We start from the raw sequence: 13,009 nt of genomic DNA, 5'->3' as shown, positions 1-13,009 counted from the left end.
GACTTGTAAATCCACTAGTCTTGGTGAATTAGAAGATTTTATCTATCATATTTGTATAAGAAAACTTTTTCCTTATAAGATATAACAAATCTCACACAGTATTTAAAATGTTGAGACATTAGTATCATTTGGTAACTTCCAGGTATTTTAGAACAGGGTTTCCCAGGAGGCTCGGATGGTAAAGAATCTGCCTGCAATATAGGAGACTTGGGTTCGGTCTCTTGGTTGAGAAGATCCCCTGGATCTTGGCAACCCACTCCAGTATTTTTGCCTGGAGAATTCCATGGACAGAGGAGCCCAGTGGCCTACAGTCTATGGGGTCACAAAGAATCGGATATGGCTGAGAGACTAACACACACGCAAGTATTTTAGATACATTTTGCTAATAATTTTATAGTGTAAAATTTTATTATACATACATTATTGCATAGAGAAAGCATGAAAGTTTCCTCTAAACCCACATTTGTATACACTTACCTTAGTTGTTAAGGCTTTTCTTTTTTCTGGTTCAGTTACTTCCATCAAGGGAAAAATTAAACCTTACATTCTTCATAAATTTATTGTTTTTACCATATATTCTGGCATTAATCACTGATCTCCAGGCTGAATTTCAATTTGCATAGATAACTTCATCAAATATTCATAATATAGTATGATTGGTACAATCACAGGATTTATGAAAAGTTCTGACTCTACCAAGAGTATATATGAGGTAGTGCTTTAATCTGAAAATAGATACTTCAAACAGCTAATATTTAAGCTGATGCTTAGAGGGAAAAAACAGGTATTTGAGGGGCAGGCATAAGGAAAGCATTTGAGATTAATAAGATATAGGTAAAGGTGCAGGCATAAGAGACCATGGGAAATATCAAGTGACTTGGTTACAAAGGGCAACCAGAAAGGATGGGTGGGAAGTGTGCTAAAGAAGCTGGTTCAATAGTTCAGAGTCAACTGTGGATAACCTAACATCCATGACCTTGAGGTGATGAAAAACAACTTGAATTTTAAGCGTCAGAGTTATATAATCATTTCCATATTTCAAAATTTAGTGGATGGGTTATAAAAGGAAGAAATTAGAGATAAGAACACAAGTTAAAAGGTAATCCAACAGACTAGACAAAGATGACACAGGTGAACTGAAGCGATGGTGATGAAATAAGAAATGAAAATGATTAGGAAAACATTTAAGAGTTGGGCTAGGAAACAATTTGTGATTAATAGGATGTGAAATGTAAGGGGGAAAAAAGTAGAAAAACTCTCAAGTTCACAGCTTGAGAACCCTGGAAGATGGTGAACTTTTCATAGAGACTGTAGGTCAAAGCACATATTTAAGAGATTAATTTTAACCTTGCTGAATATAAGATAGCTGCGTGTCATCTGGTAAAGATGTTTATTGGACTTCTGAGTAAATAATACATGGGGACAATATTATTTGGGGACAAATAATAGATGTCCCCAAACTACACTTATAGAGACCTTCTCCAAAAAAACACATAATAAAACTATCAAAAATCAAAGACAAAGAAAGAATCTTAAAAAGCAGCAAGAGAGAAAAAAGCTTGTAACCTACAAGGGAATCTCCATAATGCCATCTGTGGATTTCTCAGCAGAGACCTTAGAGATATCCCAGGAGAGAGTGGAATGATATATTCAAAGTATTGAAAGAGAAACCTTCCAACCAACAATACCCTCCTACTTGGCAAAGCTGTAAGTTAGAAAAGACCAAAGACCAAAGGAATTCATCATTACTAGGCTCATCTTACAAGAAAAGCTGAAAGGAGTTCTTCAAGCTGAAAGGAAAGGACACTAATTACTCACATGAAAATACACAACATACTGGTAAAGGTAAGCATACAGTCAAATTCAGAATATTCTGATACAGTAATTAGGCAATGTGTTGACCATGTAACTCTATTTAAAAGGTTAAAGGACAGAGGTATTAAAAATAACTATACTGCATTCATTTGTTAATAAATACACAATATAAAGAGATGTAAAGTGTGACCCCAAAAAGTAAAAGGGAGAAGTAAAAGCAGTTTTTATATATAAATGAAGTTGTTATTAGTATAAAATTTAACATTATATCAGTAAGATATTTTATGTAAGCTTCATGGTAACCATGAGGCAAAAATCTACAGTAGACTCATAAAGAATAAAGAGAAGGAAATTAAAACATATCACTATGGAAAATTACCAATTAAAAATGGAAGATTAGCAAGAAAAGTGGAAAAGAACAAATGAACAATAAAATAGTCAGAAAACAGTAAGATGAATCAGTAAGTCCTTATCAATAATTACTCTAAATGTAAATAGATTAAATTCTCCAATATAAAGGCACAAAATGACGGATAGATTTTTTTTTTTTAAAGACCCAAATATATGATGCCTACAAGAGATTCACTTCCCCTTTATGGACACACAAGGGCTTAAGTGAATGAATGAAACGGAAAGTGAATAGGGGTAGTTATATTTATATCATACAACTAGACTAACTCAAAAGGTATAGCAAGAGATAAAGACAGTCATAATAAAATGATAAAGGGTGAATTAATCAAGAGGATATAATAATCACAAATATCTGTACCCAACTTCAGAGAACCCAAATATACTAAGCAAATACTAACCAATCTAAAAGGAGAAGTGGACAAAAATACAGTAATAGTAGGGGACTTCAACATCCCACTTTCAACAATGGATACATCACCCAGTCAAATAATCAATAAGGGAATGTTGGACTTGAGCTATTCTTTAGACCAAACGGACCTAAAAGGCATATAGAACATGCCATCCAACAGCAGTAGAATATCTACTCTTCTCAACTGCACACAGAACATTCTCCAGGATAGACCATATGTTAGGCCACAAAATCAGTCAACAGATTTAAAAATACTCAAACCTTATCAAGTATGTTTGCTAACCACAATAGTATGAAACTAGAAATCAACTACAGGAACAAAACTGGAAAATTCACAAATATGTGGAAATTAAACAATACGCTCCTAAGCAACCAATGAGTCAAAGAAGAAATCAAAAGGGCAATTTAAAAAAAAATCTTAAAAATGGAAAACAATATACCAAACTCATGGGATGCTGCAAAAGCAATTCTAAGATAAAGTTTATAGTGATAAAAGCTAACATGAAGAAAAAAGAAAGATCTCAAATAAACAATTTAACTTTAAACCTCAAGGAACTAGAAGCCCAAAGTTAGCAGAAGGAAGGAAATAATAAAGATCACAAACTGTTGGTGGGAATGCAAATTGTTACAATCACTATAGAAAACGGTATGGAGGTTCCTCAAAAAGTTAAAAATAGAACTATTATAAGATCCAATCCCACCTCTGGGTATACACACAGAGGGAATGAAATCAGGATTGTGAAGAGATATCTGCACCCCCATGTTCATAGCAGTGTTATTCACAGTAGCAAAGATATAGAAACAACCTAAGAATCTGTCTATGAGTGAATGGATAAATATGTGAGATATATATTGCAATATATACAATACACTACAATATTATTCAGTCACAAGAAAGGAAATCCTGCCATGTGCAACAACACGGATAGATCTTGAGGGCATTATGCTAAGTGAAATAATTTAGACAGAGTAAGATAGATATTATGTAACCTTATTTATATGAGGAATGTTTAAAAAGTTGAACTCATAGAAACAGAGATTAGGATGGTGGCTGCTATGACCCAAGGATGGGAAAAGTGGAGAGATGTTGGTCAAGAGGCACAAACTGCTAGTTATAAATAAGTTCTGGGGATCCAATGTATAGCATGGTGGCTATATTTAACAATAATATATTATGTACTTGCAAGTTGTTAAGATAAGAAATCTTGAATGTTCTTACCACACACACACACACACACAATTATGTGAGGTGATGGAAGTGTTAACCAATCTTATTGTGATAATTAATTCACAACAGATGTGAGTATCAAATCATCACATTGGATACCTTAAACTTATAAAATTATATATGTGAATTATATCTCCATAAAGCTGAGGAAATTTATTTTAAATAAATAAAATAAATACACAGTACCTAGCACATAGTAAACAAAGCAAATAAGATAAATAGAATACATAAAAGAAAAATTAGATGAAACCTAAAAATAAAAATAAATTAAGGAAATGAGCAATGAAATTGCAAATAAATGCACGATTGAGAATATGAAGAAGTCAAAAGTTGAACTTGGGAAAAAACAACACTATTCACAGGAGACTGATCAAGAGATAAAAAGTGAGAGAAGATACTAATTATTAATATCAAGACTGAAAAAAATATTCATTCCTACAAACACTAAAAAATTTGAATAGGTAGATGAAATAGAAACATTCCTAGAAAAAAAGACAATTTATCAAATTGACACAGAAAGAACTGTTTCTATATGTTTAAAGGAAAATGAATCTGTAATTAAAAGTCTTCCTGCAAAAAAAACATGAGGCCTAGCTGGGTTCATGTGTGACTTCTTCAAAAATAATAAAGAAGAAATAACACCAAACTTGTAAACTTTTTCAGCTAACAGGAAAAGAGAGATCACTTCCTGGTTTTATCTAATTATCATAATCTTGGTTCCAAGATTTGACAAAAGCATTGTAACAACTTGAATATATAATGCATTAGAGATCTACTTAGGGAAAATTCTTAACTAAAAAAGTTTTATTACTACAAACAACTACTGCACAACAGATGTCCTACTATTTTACAACCACAAATCCTATCATCCCCAGAGGAAAGGCATGTTTTTAAATGATTATATAAGCATAAAATATTTTTCATAAATATTAAAAAAAAACATAGTAATTATTCTTTCTACATTGAGATTAAAGTAATATTAAAAATACACACTTTTTAAAAATCTGGAATAAATTCACATGAATATTATATGTGAATGAAGAAGCTAAATAACCTATACTAAACAAACCAAGTTTCAATAATATTATAATATTAAGATTGGGTAAAAGGTTACTATATGTTACATTTCATTTATTATAGCTGAGTTGGTTAAAAAGAACTTTCTGCAAAAGCCTCAGAGGCAAATATTTTAAGACTCGGTTGATTCAGACATTCTTGTATAAACAGTTTATTTTTCTCTTTAAAAATCCTTTTAGAAGCATCAAGAGGGAGTTTCTTCTAATTAACATCACTTGCATTGGGTCCCATTTATCCAAGCTAGGTGTATCTAAAACGGCCACCAAATAACCGTGTTTCACCAGGGAGCTCATGAAAGAGATGGCTGCTAGTCCCCAGGACTTGTCTCATGGTTACGTTGTATCTGACAAAGAAAGATGCAGAACTTTCTGAAATTAATCCTGGTAGTCCAAGATTTAAATAAATGTCAGGAGCAGTAAAGGTCATAATGAACTTACTTAAAACAGAAGGAGAATCACAGATGTAGAAAACAAATTTACGGTCACAAGGGGGTGGGGGAGGGGAGGGATAAACTGGGAGACTGGGACTGACATATACACACTGCTATACATAAAACAGATAACTATAAGAACCTGCTGTACAGAACAGGAAACTCGACTCAATACTCTGTAATGCTCTATCCAGAAAAAGAATAAAAAAAAAAAGAGAGGATTATATATATATATGTATGTATGTATGTATAACTGATTCACTTGGCTGTACACCTGAAACTAATACAACATGGCAAATCAACTATATTCCAATATATTTATTTTATATTTTAAAACCATTTATTTATATATCTGGCTGTGCTGGGTCTTAGTTGTGGCCTACGGGATCTGTAGCTGCAGCATGTAAACTCTTAGTTGGGAGAGGTGGGATCTACTTCCCTGACCAGGGATTGAACCCAGGCCCTCTGCACTGGGAGCATGAAGTCTTAGCCACTGGACCACCAGGGAAGTCCCTCCAATAAAAAATTTTTAAATGTCATAATATAATTGGAAAAAGACACAACTACTCCTTTCTGGAAGATTAGGCTTTAAGAATTGTATATGGACAGAATATACTGCTGCTGCTGCTGCTGCTGCTGCTGCTAAGTCGCTTCAGTCGTGTCCGACTCTCTGCGACCCCAAAGACGGCAGCCCACCAGGCTCCCCGGTCCCTGGGATTCTCCAGGCAAGAACACTGGAGTGGGTTGCCATTTCCTTCTCCAATGCGTGAAAGTGAAAAGTGAAAGTTGAAGTCGCTCAGTCGTGTCCGACTCTTAGCGACTACTATATTTTAATAAATTGTTGTAATACTACAAATTAATGAGCATGAAGGAATCTTACTGAATTTAAATAGAAAGAAAAAATTACTATATATGGTATCTCAATAGGTATGTGTGTATTACATAGTTAATATCCTTTGGTCAAATGGCGTGCAGGATATCAGTGTGTGACTACCCATGTGTGAAGTGTATCTGCACATGTGGATAACAAGCATTGACTAAGTATATAATGAATGATTATAACTGATCATAGGCAAAAACAACATTAAAATAACTTCTGCTTATATAGTACTTTCATTTTAAAAGATTCTTCACATCTATTACCTAATTATTTTCTTCACGATAACCTGTGAGATAAAGAGGTACTACTGTCCTCATAAGATTGTAACTAGGCTAATTCTTTCTCATTCACAAACGGTACTTTGTCCTCTGAATCTTCATTACACCAAGGGAGTTGATTAACCTTTATTATCACAAAGGTTTTTTTGAAGGGGTTGAGTGGTCCTCAAAGTTGTGAGACACCAGATTCAGGATTAAGACATGCATACACATGCATGTATAAAGATCTGTTAGAATTCAAGACTACAGTGAACTTTAATAAGAATCTATCAGAAGGACCTAGCTGACCATGGCTCCTTCCCAGGTACTCTTGCAGCCACTCTCTATTCACTCTGACATAGTCTTTTTGTATTTAGGCACCTTATGGATGATGGTACCTGCCAAACTCTGCTCCCCCTCCCAAAAGCATCAGACTCCTTAGACAATGTGCCACTCTCCAAATTTTCCACTGATTAAATTCTTGATCAAAATGTTCATAGTTCCCTGACTGCACTGGGTATTTTTGGTTTGTCACAATCTAACAAACTAGACTATGGTGAGGTATCGATATAAATGGCCATGAACTGTTTGATATACAACCCACCTGAGAAAACAGCATCTATCGAAGGGACTCAAGAGGCCACAGGTCTTTATTTAAAGAGAGAATTAGAGGAAGGAGAGATGTAGATGGTGTGGCAGGAAGACAAAGGTCTTCGTGGTGCTTCTTCAGTCGGAACCCCCAGCCAACGCTCCCAGCATCTATCAGTAGAGTTGCCGGGGGACACAAAGGCCGAGGAGGCAGTGTGCGCTCCCTGGATGTACTTACAGGTCACCGTGGATGAGTCCATAGATCTGTGGCATGCTCTGATGATAGACTGCTCTCAAAATAACTATGAGGAGGACCACCACTAAAGCTGGGAGTCCCCAGCTCAGAAGGAGGAAGAGCAGATAGCGCCTTTCTGTGTGTTCATCATTCATCACCAGCACGTACCAGAAATTCACAGACTAGGGAAGAAAAGAGAACATAAAATGAGCAGGTCTGATGGCCCAGGACACACACTCACATGGCTTAGACATGAAGAGTTACTGACCAACAAAGGGCCGGGATCTACTCAATGATTAAAGTTCTGACTTGATTTTTTAATTAGTTCACACATTCATTTTTTTCCATACAAGAAATTCAGGGTATCCCCAAAGTCTGAAAACATTAGGAAATGCTTAGTGTATTTATGTTACTTTATATTTTGCTTCATTTGTTTTGATTTACTCTCAGTCATAATCAACTGTCATTGTTCTGTAAATGCGTGCTTGAAGAAACCCACGCTGATATTCAAACCTCCTTTCCATGTGAACAGCCTCGTGCGGATGATGAAGTAAACGGTCCTTTGTTCCAGACTTTTAAACAATTTTTCACTTATTGAGAGCTGATCAGGTGGCAGAATCAGACACCCTTCCAGGGAATGGGGAAATGCGATCACAGGCCCAGGTCTCAGTCCCCAGTGGGAGACAGACAAGAAAACAAAGAATGTCTGCACAGAGAAAAATGTTCTGCGATGGGCTAGGTTTTATGGCCATTTTTCTTTCTCAATTTATACTCTTTTTCATTCATTCACTTGATGAACATTCCTGAGAGCATACTAAATTTCAAAGCCCATCTAGGCACTGGAACTATAACAGTAGCAGAGATGACAGAGGTATTTACCTTCTTGAATCTTCCTTTCCAGACAGTAGGACTCTGAGGCCTACAAATGTTACTCTTGGTCCCAAATCACACCTAGCCGTATATGGAAGTCAAATCTTGAACTTATATATTCTGCCTTCTAGTGTTCTTTTTCCATGAGAGTACTTATGTTTAATTATCATTTATTACAGAAACAACACTGAAAATCATATCATACATATTTCACACAATGACACTTATCCACTAGCTAAATCCCCTTCCTCAACTTCATATGGCAGAGAGTTTGTGGGTACAGATTAATCGTATATATAGATTTTTATATGTTACAGGAATAGCTTGGGCAAGTGACAACAATCCCAGGGCCTCAGTTTCTTGATGCATACAACAAAGTTATAAAGATTACATAAGACACTATATACAAAGTGCTAAGCACATAGTCATCGCTGGAAAATGTGATCGCCTCACTTAAATCTCCCATTAAGATGTCAGACGGTGTGAAAGACAAAAGATAAATAGTTAAAGACCAAAAGTACGCAGTGATACAATGGAAACTCTGCTATGTGAAAAACATCATGCCTAATGTTCCTGGGAAGGTTTTCAGATGTTTTACTGAGGCTTCCAAGTAAGATTCTATCTGGACCAAATTAGCCTTGGGGGATTAGTATTGATTGGCCTAAAGCAGGAAAGGATAAAAATGTTTGGTTACTTGCAGATTTTTGTGTCTGAATTTTATTTCCCGTCAGCACTCCGTATCTTTGTGTACATCTGTTTATATCTATAAGTATGAAGGCTGTTTTGAGGTGTTGCTTATGTAAATTTGTTCTGAGTTTTTTTTTTTTTTAAATGGCCCAAGAGGCTTTTTACCGCCTTTCTATTATTAGTTAGGAGGTGCTGGTTTACTCCCTAAGTCGTGTGTAGCCTGCTAGGCTCATCTGTCCATGGGATTCTCCAGCCAAGAACGGGCATGGGTTGCCATTTCCTTCTCCAGAGGATCTTCCTGACCCAGGAATCAAACATGGGTCTCCTGCATTACAGGCAGATTTCTTTACCAACTGAGCTAGGAAGGAAGTCCTTAGTGAAGGGACATGACCCAAACAGGTGGGACTGGACCAAGTGTCTGATGCTAGAGTGGTCGATACTGTTTGTTTAAAGAAAGAAAATTCATGCCAAGTAAGGATGACTAACCCATCCCCAAAATAAAAGTATGGGTCATTTATTTTAAATAGACATTGTATATATTCTTATAACAGGGTAACTCGGTGGTGCAGTTGGCAGAAGAATCAGGAGAGTACAGACTGGTAAATGACTTTTAAGTTGATTCATCATGATAAAGATCAGGGCATTTCCAAAATGTCCACTTTTACACAGATGAACATTAGTCCATCAGTTACAATTATTGAACCTTTCAGCAGCTGTCTGACCTTTACCTCAGATAAGACTGAGACAAATGTAATTGCGTTGTCAGATTTACACACGCAATGCTTCTGCTCCAAAGAGCTCAAGGAACAGTGTCGTTGAATTCTTGAATACTCAGTTAAGCAAATCCAGCTCCGAATGTCATGAGCTTTTGTCAATTAAGAAAAAAGAATCTCTTTCTTTCTTTAAAGAATCCAATCATTAAAGTCTACTCAAAGGACAGTATTTACTATTGTATGACTTTTTATTTATTGTGGTTAAAGAGTGGAAACGTTATGTTATGAAACAACATTTAATTATTCTGGGACATAGTACGTGGTCTAAATCTAAGAGTTGTTTTGACTAACTCACTCTAAGTTTTCCTTGAATTTTAAATATTTTAATATAGTATGTATGGGAGGTACGTTCTGGAAAGTGTGCCCAGGTCATCAGCCCTCTCTCTCTGAACGCTGTCTCTCTCCTCACATCCTCCCACCCGCCGCCAACACACGCAGGGTATGCTCACGACCCTGCCCTTCTGCCAAAGCTGTGGATCCGGAGAAGCCTGATCCAGGCTGGACCACTTATCTGGCATTGAAAGCCCTGAAATTTTGTGAGAGTCTAGGCTGGTTGACTTAAAAAAAAAAAAAAAGAAAACATATGAACTTTAGTGGTGAGAGTAGCAAAAAGCACAGTGAAGAGATAAAGTGTAGAGAAGAATGGACAATGCCTTCCATTCCTGCTCACAGCTCCCTGAGGTCCAATGATACTTACAGAGCATGGGTTCAATGAGCTAGCCTATATGCTTACTCTCCCTTTTATGATTTGAATGTTTGCTTAAATTTAGGTTCCTTCATTGTTCTAAAAATTTGAGATACATGTTGCTCTTCTGGAGCATTTGTGTTAAAAGTTCCAGTTACTTCCATTCTCCACAATAAGGTGGGAGGGGAACATTTGAGATATATTCCTTTCCTTGTAATCATGACTCCTCCTTTGTATTCGAAAGAGTATCAAGAGACCATTATCTTTGCATGATACTTTTATGTTGACAGATATACAGTATATGCGCCCCAGTATCTATGTTTAACCAATGTTAGAACAAAAAAGTTATGAAAATTCAATATAAGTTAAAGGTGTTATTCTCACCAACATGCTTCATACTGACAGAACAGCTTACCACACACACCATTTCCTGCTAAAGACTACCTGTGAATTGCAATGTCAGTATCTAGGTCTCCAATTACATTTCTAGCTCTAGTTTTAAATATTTTGTTAGAACCATCTTATGGACCATTTCAGGACATCTTATTTAGAGAAAAGGAAGCTGAGGTGGTTAGAGAAAAGCATAACTTTTTCATATTTGCGTTAGTTATAGAACAAAGCATCTTGTGAAGACTAAGGTTAAGATGTATTTCCATAGAAAGTCATACAAATACTGATGATTTGTTATTTACACAAGGCTTACATTTTGTCTTCATTCCTCCCCGCCCAGCTGTATGTGTTAGTGGAGATGCATACTCCTTGTTCAAGCTTGGAGATAATCCACTCTCTCATTTGCCAAAACTAAATGAGAATTTACAAAGGACATTCAGAATAGAAATGGCTGAAACATACCCATGAACCATGGAAAATTAATTGGTGTATACCTTGTACTACCTAGTAAAATGCTTTGCATACAATCTTTATTGAGAAGCATAAAACAAATGAAGATGTACACAATTTCAATATTTAACAATTATCACTGAATTCAGTAAAAACTTCATAATTTGGTTGAGTTATTGAGTTTACTCATTTATATGCTACCTTCCCAGAAAGAACTGTAGGACTGACTTGAACTCCTAATGAGAAGGGTCAGCCTGTTGTTTAATATTTGATTAATTGTGTCACCAGAAACCTTGCACTGATATATAACATCAAGTTTTGTCACAGATCATAGATGCTATTAATTTTGTTATTACCATAGGTTCTTAGTCATTCTTTTCAAAGGAGAATCTGAGAAATGTTATCACATGTCCTTGTTCCAGTTATCCTTCCTTTTAACAATTTTACAAGGCTTTGTGAAGATTGGAGAATTCAGTATTTCCTGGGGATGTCATTTTATCTTGATAATTACCAGCCTGTTGCCCTTAATACCTTTGATGTTCCCTCAAATTAAATCAATGATGAAGGAAAAACACAGCTAATATTAGCTTTTCCCTTCCTGTTGTTATGTTCTGGCACTAAGTAGTCTTTCTACCAAGGAATAAATCTATGTACATTTGGTTCTTCATAACCTGATTTTACAGAGAAATTAAAGTACAAGAGGTGAATGCTCAAGTACAACTGTGAAATGATTTCTAACTTTATTCTACTATTTAAAAATATGTTCTTCAAGTAAGCTTTAGTTTCAAAGTAACACATTATATTTTTGATTAAGCTGTGTCCCTTGGCATGAAATGAAGAGATAGTAAGGACAAACCAGGCGTGGATATTAACTGAAGCATTTTTTTATACAATTTAACTTGGTGATAGGAAATGATCCTAACACTGGGCCAAATGAATACACAGGCAAAATTAAGTTTCTACTTACCTATATTATATATTTATATCTCAAATAATTTACTTGTGATTTATTTCCTGCATAGATTATCTCATGGTCTGGCCACCCATCTGGTAACATAGATGTTAAGAGCAAAGACATTAGTTCTAGGAATTTATTCCATGGATATTCTATAAGTAAATAAATATTCAGAGTCCAAGGATGATCAAGGAAACCTTGTTTATAAAGTAACTGGAAATAACCAGAACTTCATCACTAGGAGATCAGAAAAATAAATTATGGAATAACCATATTATAGTACAGAAAAGAAAGTATATCAGGATGGGATAAATTTATATATACACTATATATATATATAGTATACAAACATATATAGACTATACACACAAACACACATATGTGCTTCTTTATATATTTACAAATATTTATATATTTGTGGAATATATCTGGAGGCATACACAGGAAACAATTAACAGTGTTTACCTTCAGGAGTAGGGTGAAGGTAGAGCAGAAGGTGGAAAGCATATGAAAGAAGGAGAAATAGACATAACTCGGCTGGTTGAAGGAAGTGGGAAAGTGTTTCAATAATTTCAGAGTGATCTTACATAAAGAGCAAACAGAAGGATAACTCAATTTCCACAGGCAAAGAGGGAATTTGTGAGTTGTATACCTCTAAAAAAATAAGCAAAATAATGTGTTACTCTATTCCCATCATGCACAATATGATTTCCCTTCCAGAGAAGAGGGGAGCTTAAAGAAAAAGTCAGGAAAGGGGAAAACTAAAGAAACAGTCAAGGTCACCAGCTCTGGAGCCGGCTATGCACCACGTGTGCCCTTCAGTAAAGAGGTTTGAGGTTATCAGTTTGTTCAGCTTTGCAGCTAGTGTC

The 13,009-nt window shown here is 35.5% G+C and overlaps 1 protein-coding gene across 1 annotated transcript in view; it reads right to left on the bottom strand.

Annotated features, from left to right (window-relative positions):
• Positions 1-13,009, bottom strand: part of ADGRV1 (adhesion G protein-coupled receptor V1) — a 538,620-nt gene that overhangs the window by 173,535 nt on the left and 352,076 nt on the right. The window contains exon 85 of the mRNA XM_055564426.1: positions 7,334-7,512. Coding sequence (XP_055420401.1) covers positions 7,334-7,512 — 179 coding nt within the window. The remainder of the gene's footprint in view (positions 1-7,333; positions 7,513-13,009) is intronic.

This window comes from Bubalus kerabau, chromosome 1 (assembly GCF_029407905.1).
Source record: "Bubalus kerabau isolate K-KA32 ecotype Philippines breed swamp buffalo chromosome 1, PCC_UOA_SB_1v2, whole genome shotgun sequence".
In the NCBI taxonomy this organism is placed as follows: domain Eukaryota; kingdom Metazoa; phylum Chordata; class Mammalia; order Artiodactyla; family Bovidae; genus Bubalus; species Bubalus kerabau.
This window is presented reverse-complemented; position numbering and strand designations above follow the sequence as displayed.